The sequence below is a fragment of the Thermobia domestica genome, chromosome 5 (genome assembly GCF_964235325.1).
Source record: "Thermobia domestica chromosome 5, izTheDome1.hap1.1, whole genome shotgun sequence".
In the NCBI taxonomy this organism is placed as follows: Eukaryota; Metazoa; Arthropoda; class Insecta; order Zygentoma; family Lepismatidae; genus Thermobia; species Thermobia domestica.
Genome location: NC_137458.1, coordinates 234,074,408 through 234,095,587, shown reverse-complemented (window position 1 = coordinate 234,095,587; position 21,180 = coordinate 234,074,408). Strand labels below are relative to the sequence as shown.

Sequence of the window (21,180 nt, the reverse complement as noted above, 5' to 3'; positions counted from 1 at the left end):
TGTATATATATATATACGTATATTTTAGAAAAGAGAAGAACAAAGTGAAGAATGATATCTTCTTATACATACATAAAGCAGTTCGGCTATCTACTCGGATGTCATCAGAACAGCGTCTTTTGCTGCTGAGTCACGAGCGAAGCCACCCACCTTTGCCTATAAATTAACATTGTTCAGCAATAATAATTCTACAGTAGGCAGCAATAATAAGTCTACTAACTGTAAGACAAATAGCTCTTCTGTTCAGCCACGTCAATTCCTTTAATACTTTGATTACTGTCTCGTTATCTTCGTTCTTATTCCTAAACATTAATTTGTAATTTTAAATATATGAACGAATCTACTCACGTCCCTATACTACAGATAGGCTATTAATTGCGATATGTATTAATAGCAACTGTTTTAGAAGCTAAAATTTATAGTATTTCCATACAAAAAGAATACTTTATCAATGTCGTTAGAGATTTGACAGAACATGAAATATTTTCCAAGACTACAAAGACGACTTGGCTATAAAAATAAAAAAGAAAGAAACATCAAAACAAGTTTAACTGGAGTACAGAGCAAAATCAGTGAAATTTACTTGCTTGAATGCACTTTCTAAACTGCATAACAATGAGATGCATCTTTGGAGGAAATAAATGGCATCAATTTCCTTCTTTTAATTTCCAGTAATAGATTTCTCCAGGTGATTGTGATGTCGTAGGTGTCTTCGCTTGATTCATTGTTTCCTTGTATTTATTTCTGTTTTTGCTTTTGTCTTAAAAGTGATGAAGATTGACAACTTTCACTTAAAGAACTTCCGTTAGTTCTCATGGACCTTTCAAAAATTTGCAATATTTTATTTTGTCGTAAATTCCTTACTTTTATACCATTTAATACTGGTAAATAAAATACAATATATAAATTGTGTTTTTCTAAATTATTCTCATTAATAACTATTCCTTTTGAGTTCCTTAGCTGTACGGTTAATATACAGAGCTTTAGTATGAGAGATCCGACTTCGTTTTCAGGTGGAAGCTCGCCTTGTAGCTTGAATCTCATGTTAAGCTATAGGTCATCGTCTCATATAGCACCGATGCTGAAAGGGTCGTTAAACGCTAATCCAACAACAATATTACTTTTATACCGGATAGAGAAGTAGTTAACTAAAATGTCTTTTACTTGAGCGCACTTGGTTCGATTGCACCTTATGTAAGATTATGGTAGATGCCATGGTTGTGCGTCAATTTTACTGTATCTGAGACTTCCCATTTCATTTCATTATTGTCAAAATTCATCAACTTAGCTATAAACTGTGCGCGAGATATGGATTCGATTCCGAAAATAAGTACATTACATGCGTTTCGGATATCACGTTAGAGTGTAGTATGGTTCGCGTCTTTATAACTTTGATGGTAACAGGAAATAACGGAGATAAACAATCTTTCAAAATGAATTAATGTCTATTTATCTGTTGAATTAGCTCCGACAGCAGATAGAAAATTGGTCTATTTTTTTAAAACTATTAATCGTGGGCTATTCAACTAATGATTTTTATTTATTTTATTTTGTCCATCGTATTTATAGGTCTTTTCCTTATTATAAAGTATAATGTACCGTTTTTAATTAGGAACGATACTGATTGAGCATGCAGATTTTTAGTGTTCCTAAGCTGCAACTCTGTGAAGAATTCGGGTTTGAATCCAGATGGTGGTCATACATAATGTGATTTTCTCTCAAGGATATTATTCAATTAAGTTGAGCAGCCAATAGTGTAAACATGGAGCCTGGAAAAGTTCGTTCCATGAATTCTTTCAGAGTTTTATTAAGAATTGTTATTTTCTGCAATTTTTTGATACACATAAAAATTGAATTATTTTAGTAATAAATAGTTTTTCTGGAATACGCTATAAAGAAAATTAAAGATAGCAAAGGCTCTAGAGTTAAATGGCATTTATCAAGTTATGAGTTATGCTGATTATGTCAATCTGATAGGAGATGATATGAGAACAATAGAAAGAAATGCCGAAAAATAGGAAGAAAATTAAACATCCGTGAGAACATAGCTGATGGGGAAGTCTAAGTACCAAATTTTACGTTTCTTTACGTACGAATACCTTAAGCGGTTCTGAGATATGACATCTTATAACATAATTTTAAGCACATTTACTACCTTTCACGTTGAATTTCCAAAACTCCTTCTTTAGTGGTAACTTACATCACAAAACCTGCATAATGTCCAAATGCCATTTTTTTTTTAAGTAAAGAAGTTTGAAATGGGTGTTAATCAGTTAGATTGCACTTCTTTTATGCAGCTTACATCTGCTTGATCTATTGATTCTCAGGTACTCTTTAAGCGAACATATTGTTTGTTTCCATTCTACCACACAGATGTAAAGTTTATAATAAATGATTCTGCAGACCTTGGTACAAGTTGGCTCGGAACCTAGGGTCCCGTAATTTTTAAGTCCGTCCCTGTAAGTTTTTTACTAATTACTGAAAATGAAATGAAATCTTTGAGTTTATCGTCCCACGTTTACGCCCTTTAAACGAAGGGAGAGAATGACTGAAACAAATGAATGATGATGGAAGATTTGCTCTCATGAAAATGTGGAAGGAAACGAAAGTACCCCTAGAAAACACATGGACACGATGTTGTCCACAACAAACTTACTTGGCCGGTTCTCGAACCAGAGATCCTACGTACCAGAGGTAAGCGCTCTAACACTGAGCCAAAGTGTCCCCCTATTTACTAATTACTAATATAACAAGTGACTATTAATTTTACTATTAAAACTGTTGCCTTGTGTTTTCTTTTAGTTATTAAAACAGTCTCCTTTACTGGTGTTTATAAGTTTGACAGTATTGATCCTCAACATTTTGTCACCATTGCACAGTGGTCCAGAGACCCTCAAAACCTGGCCAAAATTACATGACGCAAATCTCGGAACTAGTAGTAGTGCTGGATAGGCATTGGCCTTGGGCAGTCATATCGACATGAGAGTTTCAAATAATAGCGTCCCACAGTCTGTGACTGGCGTCCAATGTAAGAGGTTGCCTGTGCACAAAACAGCAGTTGTGTATCGGCTAGACACAACAAAGTTGCCAGTGTTGTGTTATGTGTCCTTCCTCGACTGAACAAGGGGGTCAGGATATATTATATAGGCAAAGCTTATACTTGCTGTTGGTGTGCGTAGATGTGTGATGTGATTGCATTGTCCTGTTGGAATGAGCGTTAAAGGTAAGCGTAGCAAAGGAAACAAAAGTATGCGTGTATTTTTGTGTTTCTAGACTTTTCTTTTGAGTGAAGCCAAGTGAAGCTCAGATGTTTCTCGTACATATGAGCCAAATATCCTCGGAGTTAGACACTACAAACAAATCTTGCTCCATTTTGCTCGGGTGTGTAAAATCGAGGGATGTTTGCGGGAAGCCGATAGTAAACAAAAATATACGAAGTGACTGAACAACAGGGGTAAACTGTCGTATATATGAAAATATGTTGTTCTAAAGCATTGTCATGAGAAGTGTAAATCCGAAACCAGAAACATGCTAATAGGGTCAGTTTGTTGTTGAAGTAATGAAAATAAATGAAAATAAGGGGCGGCTGGACCCTCTGGAAGGCAAACGTTTGATATTCATTCATTTGCTATTGTCTCATAAACGAATAGAGATAATGAACAGTAACGTACCATGACCATAGATAATGTTAGTCGACACAAAGGAGATGGAAAAAGCACCTTCAGTATTGCCATCTGTAGATATTCAGTGTTGCTAGACTAAAGGTTTACAAAGAAAGCTGGAGTAAGGTATTGAGTAGACAAATGAAACCAATGGCATTTCATAACAGAGTATATTATACGTCGAATGTGTGTTCGACATTGCAAATAATGCTCTCGTTGTGTTTGTAATAAAATATTAAAAGCTATTCAAACTAATTAAAAGCATGTACAATTAAAACGATTGGAAATTGAAACCCTAATGACGAGAAATTGTGCATGAAGGATTAAATAGAAGACTATATGTGTGTGTGCTGCGTGTGCTACCTGCTATGTTTGTGGCGCAACACCAAAGAAGATGAACACATTGACAAAGGGCTATAAGCCAGTAAAACCTGCCAATATTGGCTTCGGACTGTCTCCTCTTCATACATGGATCCGTTTTATGGAGTGGCTGCTTCGTGTTGCATACCGCTTGGATCTTCGAACATGGCAAATTCGTAAAGAACACAAATCGATCATGAAGAAGCAGCAAGCCGACATCCAAAAGGCCATGAAGACCCAGCTAGGGCTGATCATCGATGAACCAAGGCAAGGCGAAAGCGGTACTACAAATGACAGAAGCACCGCCCGTCGTTTCTTTCAACATCCCGATAAGATTGCATTCATAAGAGGTCTGAACCGGGATCTTATCGAGAAGTGTGCTGTGTTGCTTCACGCCTTATCTTATGGGCTAAAGATAGATCCACGTAAATTTGATGCTTGGTCAAATGATATACTGGAACTGTACCTTCAACACTATTCGTGGTTCCACATGCCTGATTCAGTGCATAAATTTCTTATTCATGGATCCGCAATTATCATTCATTGCGTATTACCGATCGGGCACATGTCCGAAGAGGCCCAGAAGGCCGGAAACAAGCATATCAAACAGTACAGGGAACATCATTCTCGTAAGTGCACACGAGGGGACACGTTGCGAGATGTATTTCTGCGACTCTTGGTCACAAGTGATCCAAAATCTCGACGCTTCGCGAACCCATGGCACACATAGAAAAAAGCAACTGTCTCCAGCTGTACTCATGCTTTTGAAAGATATAGAGACTCCGCACGCACAGTCTTCTGATGATCAGTCCGAATAACTGTGTCCGGATAACTGCCTATCTGTCACATTGGTTATTGTTCTGAACAAAATACTTGTTTTGTATGTACAATGCAACTCGGACTGAGGAGTTTGCACATTTTGCAACGAACGTGATACATATTTCAGTTAGAAAATATTTATTTGTTTACTTTATATACATATACGTCCATTTTATATATACATTGCATGCTATTATACACATTTGGTGACTACATGTCTTATTTGTTTCCACAATCCGCTATATTGCATCCGCCATATTGGATCCGCCATTTTGCATTTTTTTCATTTGGATATCAGATTCGTATTCAGGGACCACCAAAACCTTTATTTACCCAATTTCAGATCCATGGCTTATTTTTTTCTTTTTTCTGTCCGCCATAGTGGATCCGCCATTTTGAAGTTTTTAATTCGGATATCAGAATCGTACGCAGCGACCACACAAACCTTTATCTGTCAAGTTTCATTGACATAGAACCACATCTTCCTATTTTGGCCACATTTTCAGGGTTTCTGGACCACTGTGCATTGGGAAAAAGAATCATCTCAATATAATTTCATTTACAACTTTTCAAGCGGGACATCATCACCCTGACAGGAATGTTTTAAGGTCATTGTTACATGTTAGATTTTAAAATAACTCAACAACAAACGTTGCAATTATGAGCACGCAAACATACAGTCTTTGAAAATAAAGAAAAATAAAAAAAAAACATTCACGCTTTTGTTTAAAGTTTGCAGGGAAGTAAATAACAATCATAAACTTTTGTTATCTCTTGGGTAAATCAGTTTCATCTGGAAAAAGGACCTATTGTAAATTTCTTCCAAGATCACTTTGCACAACATGTTATTCTATTTTCCTGGAAATTGTGTCATTACCATTCATACCTTGAATAACAATTGAAAACTCACGTTTCGTTTACACACAGTTTCTTCAGTGAAATGAAACTTAAGTCTTTTCTTTAGTAAAATTATTTCACACAATATTCTTTAATAACCAGAGTTAAAAGACAGAGAGTCTTGACCATTCTCGATAAAACTGAGGTAACATTGTGTTGATATTGCTTTTCTGGATAGCTTATCTATCGTCTGTAAAAGTCTCACATCTTCATAAGTCCTTCCTACCAATGTTCTAACTCTTAAAATCAAGTCTGAAATGATGATGATTAAGACTATAAAATGACAATTAATGGGGTATTTAATTACATTATACGTAGTGTTTCTCCCACCTTTTCAAACAAGTATATTCTCGTGGGTTTTCGTGTGGATTTTGTGGTGGACAAACTCCGTGCTCGTGGATTTTCTCGGGGTTCTCCCGTTTCCTCCCACTTTCTTCATTTCACCACTTCACTCATCTCTCACCTTCACCGTCTCCTTTAACCTACCGGTATAACCGTGGGACGTAAAACTTAAAGATTTCATTTCATTTCATTTTCAAAGAAGTATATATGCTACCGTTTACATGTAAAAACACACACGCACTCTTTTTAATTGTTCCTCTGAAGATCATATTATCTTCAAAAATTGTTCTTGGTTCGAAACAAAACCTTGAACTCCGATAGTTAAAGGAAAGTCTTTTCCGGAAAGATTCCCGGGAAACTTCCTTCAGTTTCTCTAGAATTAGTGACAAGTCTGTATAATATCATTCAAGAGTCTGCTTCATTCTAAAAGAATGAGGTCCAACAATAAATAAAAAGTTATTAGATTACGAATAGAAGTTTTTGAAGTATTGTTTAAAGAAAGAATTCAAAGTGACGCATTTCATGTAATTAGAAAATAATTTTATCGTCAAGTATACTAGTCCTATTTTAATGGTACTTAGAAACTTCATAGCGTAGCGTTTCTCGAGTTACATTTTGCTTAATTCCTGACCCTCAGATCATGATAAAAGGGACCAAGTTAGAGGAAAATGTCTTTATCGAAAAAAAAAAAAAAATCGGAAATATTTTTCCAATTTTCCCCAAATTTGTGATTAGACTTATGTGCATAGTATCATTCAAAAACATAGCTTCATTCGAAAGATAATGACATACTAACCACAAATTTAAGAAAATTAGACTATGTATAGGAACTTCCTAAATGATATCTTTTTCATTTTTCTTTCCTCTTTATCTTTCTTTCCAAATTCTTATGTGAGTAGGGGTTCTCTTCAGACGATCACATGCCAATCACACTCGAAAGAATATATCCTAGGACATTTGTTATTTTCTGAGGTACCTGTCTTGCAATTGCTAACATCCTGGGCCAAACTATAATAACTTTTAAAAATTCTTCTCGAAAAATTTCCCGGAAAATCAACGATTTTCTTCTGAATTTGCATGGTGTCATTCGAAAGTTTAATTTACAGTATTACAAAAAATATTGATGTATAAACCAGGACAGACTCGTAACCAGTGCAAAAACGTAGGAAGGGGGCGGTAGAAGATATAGGGTCTGATCCAACCATATTGTAGTTCTTCACCATATATTATAGTTCATTTGCAAGCCTACAGTGAAAATTTTAGGGGAAGCAGTAAAAATTAAGAGATGGTCCGGCACCCCGTGGATACGGGCCTGAACCACGATTATATGATAATTAGGATACAAGCAGGAACTTCCTGAGTAAACGTCTACAATTTTCTTTTTTTAAAAAAATAAAAGTATCAAGTTATAAAAACTTTAAACTGAAACAAATCCCTTAGACTGCTAAAAATAAGATTGGTGCGTTTTCAAATAATTCGTTTCTCGGTTGAGGAAGTAAACTAGGCACATTTTTAAATAGGCCATGCATTTTTGTAGTAGTCGCAGAGAGAAACAAGATGGTGCCAAAACAGAGGCGGATCCAGGACCGACTTCTGGTGGGGCGGTGGGTTGTCATACTGCTACTTAGAGCTACTTTTAAGAGCTTCAAACTCTGGGATAGGTTTTATTTATATGTATAAAATAAGAAAGTTTCCTCTTCTGGGGGGGGGGGCGATCTCCCCGATCGCCCCCTGGATCCGCCACTGTGTCAAAAGTTCTACAAATTTCATTACGCGAATATTGACATTTTCACAATTTAAAGTTATTGATTAATTGATCTCATTTTACAATTTGTTCGACACATATGTATTGATTTTACAGTTTTAAGATCATAGTTTCGTTCAAGTTAGGTTACACTTGATTACATTAGCCTAGTTGAGCTTTGCTTCCGTTACTAAAACGGTGCTTAGCTTACTATTTGAGAAAAGTTGAAGTTAGCTTAGCTACATTTAGGTTACATTAATTTTGCTTCGCTTAGGCATTTTGTACTTTTGGTTACTATCATTAACTTATTTTATCATAGCTGACTCTAGTTTAAGTACCTTCGTTTAGATTAGCCTAGGTGAGTAAAGCTTACCTTAATTGTGACATCTTAAGCTACTTTACAGGTGACATCTTAGGTTATTTCATTTCTGTTAGGATAGCTTAGAATTACCTAAATTAACTATCATTAAGCAACAGAAGCAAACTTTAGTTAAGTAGCATAATTTTACCTAAGCTAGGCAATGCCAAACAGAGGCAAGGTTATAAAAATATAAAATTAATGTGTATAGGGTCACTTTAGTTACAAAAGTTTCCGTGGTCATGTCATCTTTTTTTCTTCTTCTTCTTTTTTTAAAGAAAAAGTACCATTGCATTATTGTTGAGTACTTTAAAAACATAAAAAAAAAGAGGCTAAACACGTCTTTAATTATTTAAGATGAAACGTCCAAATACCAAATTTCGTGTCTATAACCTTAAACGATTTTGAGATATAGTCGTCTTGTTATAACAACTGTAACCCGACTCTTATTTCTTCTTACCTTTTCCCCCCTTTTCTCCCAGGAGAAATATCAAGAAACGGTGAAACTCGTGTCTAATTACTTTAAATGGGAATTGCATATACCGAGTCCCATGTCTCTATCCTTCACAGATTCGGAGATGTGGATTACAGTTGTCACTCCCTTCCATTTATCTACCTTCCCTGTCGTATTTCTTTAGTTGTATCTTATGCTACAAATCCTATGCACTGTCAAAAGTTTACCAGGTAGCCTGGCGTTGATTCATCAGTCACTCACTTAGGACTTCATTTATACATAGAGATACGTATGTGTTGTGTATATGTTCACGCATAACTTTGGCATAGGTGCAATAATTTTCATGGTTCTTTCCTGTTTCAAGGAGCGTACTCTCTCGGTGGTCTCATATAAATTTTATTTAGATGTAATGATTATCTTTGGAGCTATCTCAACGGATACAGTGCAAAAGTCGTACACGAATAACTTCAATATAGATGCACCGATTTTTTTTCTTTCTTTTTTTTAAAGAGTCTTCTCGGTGGTTTTATATAACCTTCATGAGAAAACAACATGAGTTTTTGGATCTAGACCATCAAACTCCTCAATGGTTGACAATGTTCATTCCATAATTGTGTAAATGATCACACATGGTTTTGATATAGGTGTACTAAGTTTGGTCGTTTATTTTTGTCTGAAAAAGTATGCTTTTGCGGTAGTTTCGTGTCCTTTACATTAGGATCTGATGACAGTCTTCGGAGCTAGCTAATGAAACTCTTCCATGACCAACAGCGTTAATATCGTAATTAACTGACTTCATTGTGTGCATGATCACGCAGAATTTCAATGTAGATGCACAAATTTTGAATATTCGTTTATAGTTTCAGTCTTTCTTGCAGGCTCCAGATAAATTTTGTCAGGATTTGACAAAAGTCTTTGAAGTTAGACCAGGAAACTACTCAATGGCTGACAGGACGAATGTTTCGTAGGCCAATCCACTTTATAGAACGTCTGTACTACCTTTATTTGAAGGTATCTAACAACTTCTGTGGTAACGAAACAGTAGAAATTAAATTATCGACTACAAAAACACAATAAAAAGCAAAAATAAAAACGTTTATTTAAATAGAAATATTAATCGACTTCAACAAAAAAGGCAGAGATTTTTGAAGTTTGTAAGAAGTCTAACAAATTAGTACCTAATATAAAATCAGTTTGATGATAATTTTGAGACATTAATTTCTTTGGTTTAGCACAAACTTCACAACGTTTTTGGGATAATAATAATAATAATGGATTATTTTCTAGTTTCAAGCGCATTATTATTATTATTATTATTATTATTATTATTATTATTATTATTATTATTATTATTATTATTATTATTATTATTATTATTATTATTCACTTTTCACCTCTATTGATATCTACTGCTTTTTAGCTCTTTTGTTGAACTCAATAGTCTTAAAAATGTTCTTATGCACATACCATATAGATCTAGACCTACTTGTGAAATTTTTAGTGTAGATTAAGGTGCACTTATAGATTAAGGTGCAATCCTGACACCATAATGGCTTCAAATTTCAATGCTTTCCCATTGAGAATCGAACCCGGGTCCTCGTATATCAAAATTGCGCGCACTACCTAATAGACCGACGGAGATTTCTTTTTCTTTCCTTAATATTTTATTTTATATATTAGATCTTTTATCAGCACTAGAATGATAATTCATCGGCTGTGATTGCTGAAAAACAGAAGAATCTGCTGCTAAGGGTAGTTCTGTCAGTTCATAGTATTTGCTCATTATGGGTTATTTTAGAACACACTGATAATATGCTATTGGAATGGTTCCCAGGGGTGCCCACAAAGGGGGGCTATGACGCAAAGTGCGTCATTGAAATATTTGGGGGGGTTAAAATCTATATAAATATGTTTGAGGGAGTGTAAAAATTAATGGAAAAGCTTTTTTTTTTCATGGAAGAACACCTACGGATAGACAATTGAGGGGGGTGCGTCATGGACATGAGGGGGGGGACCACTAGTGGTTCCTAACCTATTTTGACTGAGAACACATTTTACTGAACTTCAACAACATTGCGACACACTTGTTTGATTTATTAATAATACCATAAATAATAATAGTGTAAGACTAAACGTTTCGATAAAGTAGTGGCGTTATGTAGTATTGAGCATTGCTGCTGCCATCAGAAACGTTAACTGGTACAGCCTTTTCAAAATTAATTATTAAATGTTTCGTGATTTTTAAACCCTAAAATTTCATGACAAACCTTATGGGACTGTCCAACACATTGTGTCATTGTGTTGCAACACAGTGGTTAGGAACAAGTGAGCTATTGTTGGTAACAATCATCTTATGAAAAAAATATATATAACCAACTAGCAGCGTTCACCCCGCTTCGCTGCGGTCACCCCGGAACGCAATAAACGTTGTTACTTAGATAATTTTTACTTTTTCGCTTTCAAGTGATATGATAAAAACCATAGAAGATTGCAGTAAATGTTAACATTATATCGCCTGTCATTTATGTTAACCCGCCCCGCTTCGCTGCGGTCACCCCGGAACGCAATAAACTTTGTTACTTAGATAATTTTTACTTTTTCGCTTTCAAATTGCAGTAAATGTTAACATTATAGCGCCTGTCATTTATGTTAACCCGCCGAGTCACATGGTCATGCGGGTTGCATATAAATACGTTTATTTTTACCTATGATGAACTAATAACAAAGGATTTGTACGTATGGACACTTGAATGGTCAATTATCTCAAGACACTGGTAATTAAAAATTAAAGTAATATGATAAAAACCATCTAGGGTCCAAATCCTAACAACCCCCCAAAAATGAAAGAAATTGGTTCAGCCGTATTAGCGTGATGAGTTCACAAAGGATTTGTGCGTTCTCTTTTATATATATAGATATTTTTTTATGAAGATGTCAATGCACAATAAGATGACCGCAACGAAATTGTGTTAAGAAAAAAGCCTAGTGGTTAACTTGTTACTTTCTGTATGAAACGGAATACATTAGTCTTGAGATATACATACTCATTATTTCAAAAGTGAACTTCCTGGTACAACATTTCGTGAAGGGCTATGACCAGCCATTTGGTGCATGCTCCCCGTTACTGATGAACTTTCTGCCACTTGACTCCCAACATCAAGGGCGCAACCACGGGGGATCCACCGGGTCCATCCCCACCCAAACTTCCTAACTCAACATACGTTTGCACACTTTCTCAATAAAACTACACTTGTTTAACAGGAAAGGGTTTGATGTAGCGTAAAAATTATCTTGTATTTCATTTGTACTGTTTCTCTTATAAAAACAACCTAGTTCTACCATTTCCCTGAAAATATCGGTGAAAATATATGTTTTACTGTTACTTATCATCTTTTCGGGTGCAAAATAATAGGTTCATTACTACACAGACGTAGTTGCTTGTACGTCTTGTAATATTGGAATTTTCCCCGGAAGCTTGGACCCCTTCTAACAAAAATTTCTGGGTGCGCGCATGGATTGTGCCAGTCTTTCTAGAGTTGAGATCGCTAAATTTTTAAGTAACGTTCTTAAAAATAACATTTTTAAAAAAATGATATTTTGAACCTACCCTAGCTCTCTTAGGTTTATGATTTGTACACCACTATTTTTCGAGTGACTTAAGCGTTCAAGTGATACTGAACGCATACCTTTTAAATACAAAATTTGCATATTTTCGGAAAATTTTCATGAAAATGAAAATCTGGTATTGTATTTGGATGCCTATAGTGGGGACTAGAGTGAAAGACCCTCCGAGAAAGACACCTCAGAAAATAATACATTACTTTGCCCCGTAAGTTTCTAAACAAATCTATGAAAATATACATTGTAGAAAGCTTTTACTACTATACTAATTACCTTAAATTCATTATTAGTAGTGATTATCTTGAAAATGCAAAAAGGTTTTAGAATGATATCATACATAGGTGTCTTGACTCCAAATTCGGGAAATATTCTAGAAAATTTAGGATTTAAATATTGTTTCAAAATTTGGCCGCTCCTATCCGGACTAAAGTGTCAGGTATCTCAACGAAAGGAACTCCAAAACATTCATCGTGTCTTAGGCTATTTATTTGCCATCTTTCGCTGATGTATACCCAAGGGCGCCCATCTGGGGGGACAAGGTGGGGCGCTCGCTCCCTAGAGGAAATTGTACTTCGGAATATCGAAAACCCAATAGAATTTTCCGAAAATATCGCGTATATTTGCCCCCCCCCTTGGAAACCACAATATTGGCGCCCTTGTGTATACCTACTGTTATTAGATATTGAGATATAGAAGGTTTACGAATTAAGGACAATAATTTTATAGCAAATATTACTTTTGAGAGAGAGAGAGAGAGAGAGAGACAGGGTGATATAGGGAGAGAGGGTATGATTCTATATATATATATATATATATATATATATATATATATATATATATATATAAAATAGCCCGTAACCTATGGTGTAAGAACGTTTGCATAACATGCAATTTTAATTAAGTACACCAACTGTTTTTCCTATGTCTGCGGCTCGCTATTTAATTACATTCAACTTCTCTTTTTAGTTTGCTCACCAACTAACTCGCAGATACATTGGTGATGGGTAAACTACGGTCCGCGGATCAGGCGTGGTCCCCTGGCCCGCGACATGATTCCTAATTTGACGAATGAGAAGAAAAGAAAATGAAATGAAATGAAATATCGCAGTTTAACGTTCGACGATTATGCACTTTAGGCTCAGGGGAAACGATGAATAAAGCAAGTGAATAATAACGGAAGAATTTGTAAAATGAGAAAGTGAGAGGAAAACGTACCCGAAAAAACTCACGGATACGATGTTGACTACCACAAACTTACTTGACCTGGGATCGAACTAAGGACGAATGAAAATAAAGGTAAGCTTACTTCGAGAGTTGTACTAAAAACAGACTAACAAATGAGCATTTAACGTTATTTTTGAGAATCAGTTTTTCTCAGTTGAATCTGATAACGAGAAACTCCAATCATTAATAGGGCTTACTGTTAGTATTACATGAATTTTCAAAAATGTATCACTATTAATTTCTATAAATTATACTGTCGCGCATAAAGTTCTCTTTCTTTTTTCTTCGTTAAAAAGTGTGTCCACCACTAAATTACACAAATATCAATGATCAAATAATAATACGCTAACGTCCTATTAATAGTAGTACGGTTTGTGTGAGTTAGCAGTAAAACTTGTTAAACATTGCACTAACCTAAATACTTGTAAATGATAACAACGGTCTGTGGTTCATATCCTATGTTCATGTTACTTAGCTATTATGTTGTATCGTGCTTAACATGGAATAAATATTTCTAGATTTTATAAAAGTAATTATAAGTATTAATTGGCGTATTTACATTTAATACTGGATCAATCTTAATAATACACAGCAAAGCATGTTCATACTCAGCCTCATCACTATAGAGTTTAGAATAAAGGCAGGTAGATTGCGAATGTAACGATTAGGAATTAACAATTAGGAATAAGCATCACTCACACACACTGAAATGTTATCCTTTTACCATAAGCATATAAATACCAGTAAATATGACGTCTTTCTTGAACCACACGGTATGATAAAGACTAAAATTGTTAATGGAGATCCCAGATGATTCCCCATGCTAAGTAAACACCACAAATTTTATTCCTCACAACAATTGCAACGCGGAATCGCGACATCAATTTAAGACTTGTTATCTATTCAGTTGAATTGTAGACACTCATTTTCTAGTATTTGACGCTTAGTTTTCAGTCAATTTTTTTTTTCAAATGTAATATACATACAGTAGCGCTGTCAAAAATAAATATAACTTTAACACTAACCTTTAATGCAGTGTATATTATATTCTTTTACAGAACACCATACTCAAAGTAATCACCTTGGATAGTTTCATTTCTCTCATCGTCCATGTCATTTCTCAAAAAGAGTTTTAACACCTTAAGACCCAACCGTGTATTCACTAGTTGGGTCTAGAAACCCAGAATTTTTAGGCATATTTTAAGGCATTTTTGGCAAGAATATTTTGAATATAGAAGAAACCACTTGTCATATTCTGCCGTTTTGTAAGAAAATCTTAACAAATAATTGTTACATATAAATATCAATATTTATACGTAACCCTATTATCATCAACTGAATCGGGCTTGAGTTTCAAAATGCTTCGTAACTTTTTTTAGAGCACATGTCCCAAACGTCTTCACTTTGCTAAATCAAATTCTATTCTTGGCAGAACTATTACATCTTCTGAAAGGTGCAGTAATCTGCTGGAGTCAGATCCCGAGTTTATTGAGGCTGCTGGAAGACATCAGGAATGTTTTGTTTCGTAAGATCTTCCTGGGCGTGGATTATCTCATCCCACTCGTGAATTTAAGTCCAGGGGTTTACTTCCTCCCCGTGCGTTTGGTGTACACGGAGAAAAATCCATTCTCCATACAGCGGTATATTATACAAGTATATGGAATCCTCTTTCTTACTACAAAAATCAGTACGAAATATACGCTATCCGTATGCTACATACACATTATCTTTAGATGTTACATCATGCCGTTGCAGGATGTCTGATATCTAACAGTCTTCCTTATATTACATACATACATGTATGTTACATTCGTCAGCTGTATGTTATATACGTCCATTTGTATGTGAGATCCTGACCGCCCATATTGTTTCATACGGAAAGTACATATAGATGGAACACTTATACGGAAAGTATTATAAAACATGCGTTTTCAGTTATACGTTTGCCGTACATTAAGTCCAAAAACTACAGGATTTACAAATGTAACATACGATTTTACGTACGCCATATACATTTTTTTCTCAGTGTAGCAGTCACTGTAAGTATTTTATTTATTTTAACACAAAATTTGATGTTCACTCGCTGCTCTCATCTTGTTACCGTGATGGATTGCGGTGTGAGCTCCGGATAGCTTTAACCATAACGTGTTTACTTTGATAACATACATGAACGGTCTCTACACACGTCATACCACACCAGATAAATGCTTTGCGCAGCCACATTGAAGTCGTTCTAAATACATCAACTTGGAGACCAAAACGTTATGTTTATTTTTGACTGTAGGTGCCTTCCATTTCAATTCAGGCAGAGCATGTACCATCACCATCTCAGATATTGTTGAAACTTTTTTTATAGCAACTATACATGTTTTTAAGAGACCCATATTTTTTTGTTTTGTCGAAAAAAATTTTCCCGCCAAGTAATGGGCCATCAAAGACGGGGAGTACAATTTATGAATTGTAGAAGACATGGAAAATGGTCAACTTCGGAGCCTCACCATTCGGCTATGGAGACAGGTAGAGTTATAATTCTTGTTGTGGTATGTACATAGGGATATAAATAAACTATATTTTATTATAGTTTGGTTTGCGCATGCGTATCTTTTTGTACATAAATTAACAAATGAACGTCAATTTATCTGAAAAGTCGAAGTTTGCGAATTTTTTTCGAGCACTTCCGGTTCGAATTTTAAAGTTCTGTTTTCGCGGTTGAAAATTTTACAATTTCTCGAATTTTTTGCGACAAAACGGTTGCACACAGAAGCGATACAAAATTTTTTTCGGAAAGCGGGTAACCAGGTCTTACCAACCGCGAAAACAGAACTTTAAAATTCGAACCGGAAGTGCTCGAAAAAAATTCGCAAACTTCGACTTTTCAGATAAATTGACGTTCATTTGTTAATGTATGTACAAAAAGATACGCATGCGCAAACCAAACTATAATAAAATATAGTTTATTTATATCCCTATGTACATACCACAACAAGAATTATAACTCTACCTGTCTCCATAGCCGAATGGTGAGGCTCCAAAGTTGACCATTTTCCATGTCTTCTACAATTCATAAATTATACTCCCCGTCTTTGATGGCCCATTACTTGGCGGGAAATTTTTTTTCGACAAAACAAAAAAATATGGGTCTCTTAAAAACATGTATAGTTGCTATAAAAAAAGTTTCAACAATATCTGAGATGGTGATGGTACAATTTTATATTTTTTTGCCTGAGTTGAAATGGAAGGCACCTGTACTGGTATATAAACTATATTTGACACAAAACAGTCTTTATGCTTTAATAAAGAAGCTCGTAATTTTCAATAAACTTTCTGCTTTCCGAAACTAGGTGTAATTATTTTACTATTTCTACAAATTCAAATATTGTGGGAAAATTTTAGATTAAAGTTGGTGGATATCTACTTCATTCCATGCTTTTAAGTGTGCACAATAATCTATATCAAACGCTGAGTTACCAGCTGAGCTATACCAACTGTTAGTGTGTTCTCTATATTTGTGAAGAGTAGAGTTTCACTGACACATGTGAGTATGAAACACATGGATACAGTATAAAATGCGATTTTACTTATCTCTCAGTTATCAACAAACATCTGCAATTATTTTGTAATTTAAGAGAAAACATCAAAAGAAGCTCTTGCCATCTTAGGAAATTTAAAAATGTATTAAGTTGCAAAAGTTTGAGTAAATTTGGAATTTTGCAGTATTGTCAAGTATATATATGAAATGATTAAGAAATTTAATTTGTTTGCTATTATTGCTTAATAGCAGAAATAAACTGAAAACTAAGATATCTATGGGGCAATTGGTGATCACTGTAAAAATTAAATTTATTCAATTATTTTTATGGACATATTCAACTATACTCAATGCCAGGCTCATATTTAAGTAAGTGCTATTCTGTACGCGAGCACAGGGCGGCAGAATTTAGGGGGCATCAACATTTTGGAGTTTTATTTTTTTAAGATTCACAATAAAGTAATATTTAAAACTAGCAACCGGCAGAGTCCAGCGCAACAGCCAGAAAATATATTAATGTGTTCAATTCGCCCTAATTACAGTAGATTCTAATAAGCTTACTTATCTGATTCTTTTTAAAAAGTCATCCTCTCCCACCCCCATACCAAGGGATTAGAATGAACTTCAACATCATGAAAACTGATACCGTTAAACTCAGCGACCTCGAAAACTATGAGTTCAACACCAATATCTGTCGTTTTCGATTACTTTTAAAAATTCGACCCTCCTTGGAAAGTAGAGTATGACCTAGAAGTTAAATTGGTTTAAAAATGTCACTATCCATCTCAGCGACCCCCAAAAACTATGAATTCAACTGTAATATTGATTGTTTTTTAAAATGCCCCCATGTTATCCTCATGGTGACCTTACATCCATATATCTCAGCTCAAGTGTCACCTAGGGACCTGAAATAGGTCATTTGGATAATTTCTCTGAGAGTTTTAAAACATATTAAAATTTCATATTTCTATATAATATAGTTCATCCATCTAATATTATATTATAATCATCATTGAAAGAATTATGCCATTTAAAATAACGTTGTAAATTCTGAAATTTGTACTACCTAAACTGCTACTCAGCAAGAGCTGGTATGTTTGCAAAATCTTGGCTTGTTTCCTTGTTTGAGACATATTTGTCCCGGGTTGGCGGCAAATTATTTAGAGCAGAGGAGCGCACAATATATAAATACGGGCCTGCTCAATGTGCATATTTTATAAAATACGAAATTAGAGTTATTTTTAGTAGTTTTAACGGGACAACGTTTTTTCTATCTAGTAATAGAGAAAATAATGCATTATTTTATATAAATTTAACATAACTTCTTAAAAATTTAGTGGCTAAAGTTAATTTGTCATCATACCATAAATTAATCCTAGTAATTTTGTGTTGAATTGAAACTAGACCTAAATGTTAATTTAAATTTTTCAAGTTAAACCAAGTGAGAACTGGTAAAATATTGTCGAAACTTAACTATTACGGTGAATGTCTATGTCGTCTTGAAAAAAAAAGAAACACTAATTTGCGCGTCCTACCGTCTAATTCCTTTTATTGCGCGTCCTATCATCTAGGAACCAAACAAGGGTATAGTATATATTTTTTAAAAATTTACTAATAGCCTGACATAAAAGTAACAGTGGTTCATTGATTGCGAGTTTTCTTCCTAAAATCGAGTAGGGCTATTTTTTAACAAAGCGTGAAAAATACATAGAATCCGCGTATATAGAATATTTATATATAATATATTAAGTGTAAGGACGTAGAGTTATAATTAATTCGAAGTACGTTGTATACTATATAATTTTTTTTTCATAATTTCAATGTCACTTAAAACAACGTTAGTATGACAACACATTTTTCTTTTTCTAATTGCAATTATATAATTAAAACTGTTGACAAGATTATCCATGTTTAAATTTCATATCCGTCAGCGTTTACTAACAAATTGTCACAAGCACTGCACTTACCTTGTGAAGTAGCATGTTTCTTGTTATGAATAGGGAAATGGTATCACAAAGAGACAAAAGAAGAGCTCGTGTCCTTGAAACTAGCGCGAATGAAATTGTAAGTCTTGTAGTAATCCGGTGAGAGTTTTATATAGGTGTATAAGATAGTCATTCACTCTCCCTCTTGTTGTGTGAAGATGTTTTGAGGACAGCCCCAGAGCAGTCCGAGGAAGAGTTGGAGGGGAAGGATGTAATTGGCGGGCACAATGAGATGAAAAGAGAGTGAAAAGGAAGATGGACCTGTTGCTGCAGCAACGAGAGAAATTATATTCAACTGTTATTGCTATCTCTTTGGTGACATCTTCTGATGCGCGGATAACTCTTTCAGGGTGCTATATATGGCAACGGTTCTTGTCTTAAAGAAACAGGAAATTTTAATTGAGAGGATTATTTCAACTAACAGTTGGATAAATAACATTTTCTAGCTTACGATTCTGTTGGTTCCTCCATTATAGAATACAAAATGAAATGACACCTTCAAGTTTAACGTCCCACAATTAGGCTCTTTAGGCTAAAGGAGACGATGATTAAAGCAAGTGAATGATGATGGAAGAATTGGTGGTATGAGAAAGTGCGAGAAAACCGGAGTACTTCGAGCAAAACCTATGGGCACAATGTTGTCCACCATAAACTTATTTGGCCGGGGGATCGAACCAAGGATATCATGCACCAGTGGTAAATGCTCTACTTCCAAGCCACCGTGCCCCCATAATAGAATTCAAAAGAAATAGGAATAGACATTGATGATTTCAGGTGGTCGCCCAAGCAAAAAATATTCTCTGCCTCGTAGTCACATCTCAGGTCATGCTCATTATCAGTTATTACAACAATGTATTTACAGTACTATCTTCCTCTCCGAAAAATCAAAAATTACCAATCTCAAGGAATTTTCTAATGCCATAACAGAAAAACATGGACAGTTCCCTTTCATTTTCCTCTCAAAAGTAACGTTGGAGATATTTGAGACGTGATATTTTTGCTCGCATTTGGAATGTCCTAAGTCCATACTTGGAATGCCATACTGCATAAGAACAGGTTGGTCTGATTCACTGGCGCAAATCCCGGGGGGGGGGTGAGGAGGACATGTCCTCTCCAATCTTGGAACCGAGGGCACTGTCCCCCCAATAATCTGATTTGAAATGTGTTTTTTGGGGGGGATAAATGTGATTATTTGTGCTCGATTGCCACAAACGAAAGCGAAATGAAATTTATGTCTCCCGAGAATAAGCCTCAAATTTGCCCTCCTCCCAATGTTGAAGATAACTATGCTCCTCTGATCCTCCATAGAATTGTTTTGCAACTTCATAAATATTTTGAACATCGCTTTAAAAAAATGTGGGAAAGATCTTACCCATCACCCAAATGTTGAACACAAATTTGCACCGCTGGTCTGATTGAATTTTAGCGCCTTCAATTTTTTAAAATATTTTTTGTGTTGTTTTGCAATTCGGAAATTTTGCAAAGGCTGATACGGAATGAACCCTCTGGTCCCTCGTGTGAAAGGCATATACACTAAACACATAGCCACAGGGAAGCTCCTGTATTGGAGTTGTTAGGGTATTCTACTTAGTCATTATTCAAATACCGAAATATTGACTTCATTGCCACTGTTCGACATAAAGTACACACTTGCCCTTCCCGCTGGAGTTGTGTGGCTAGCGGGCGCAAATTTGATGCAGGCAGTCACTGATTAGATTCCCGGTGGGAGAACACAACACATTACGATGATTCGGATCCCATCTTATATTATAGGTTTATTGGGCGACTAACATATACTACTGGGTAAGATAGTGTGTGTGGTATCTTAACATGGCAAAAATAGATGTAGCGTAGTCCTTTATTCGAGCGACCCTACCAGGAGAGAGTTATGATCACGGCACTTCTCCCAAAAATGGCGACTTAAACGTGCTATTGGGTCCGGCAGAAATTATATGGTACACTCCGCATAAAAAAATTGCGACAGCTAACGCCGTGCAGTTAGGTCACCCAATATACACCTTCTTATCCTATAATCGTGCCAGGTAAAGAGAATCCCTCTCTCTCTCTCCTCCTTTCTTCTCTCCCATACTAAAATTAGCTAACAACATGACTGCAACTCTAATTTCAAACTACACATGTATTAGCTTCGATAAAATGAAAGTAACAAAACCGAGACGAAACAAAA

At 35.2% G+C, this 21,180-nt stretch overlaps 1 protein-coding gene across 1 annotated transcript in view; it reads right to left on the bottom strand.

Annotated features, from left to right (window-relative positions):
• LOC145684800 (cuticle protein 8-like) overlaps positions 1 to 19,132 on the bottom strand; it is a 109,518-nt gene extending 90,386 nt beyond the window's left edge. Inside the window, exon 1 of the mRNA XM_081757169.1 lies at positions 18,978 to 19,132. Coding sequence (XP_081613295.1) covers positions 18,978 to 18,992 — 15 coding nt within the window. The 5' untranslated portion in view covers positions 18,993 to 19,132. The remainder of the gene's footprint in view (positions 1 to 18,977) is intronic.
• Between the last annotated feature and the right edge of the window lie 2,048 nt (positions 19,133 to 21,180).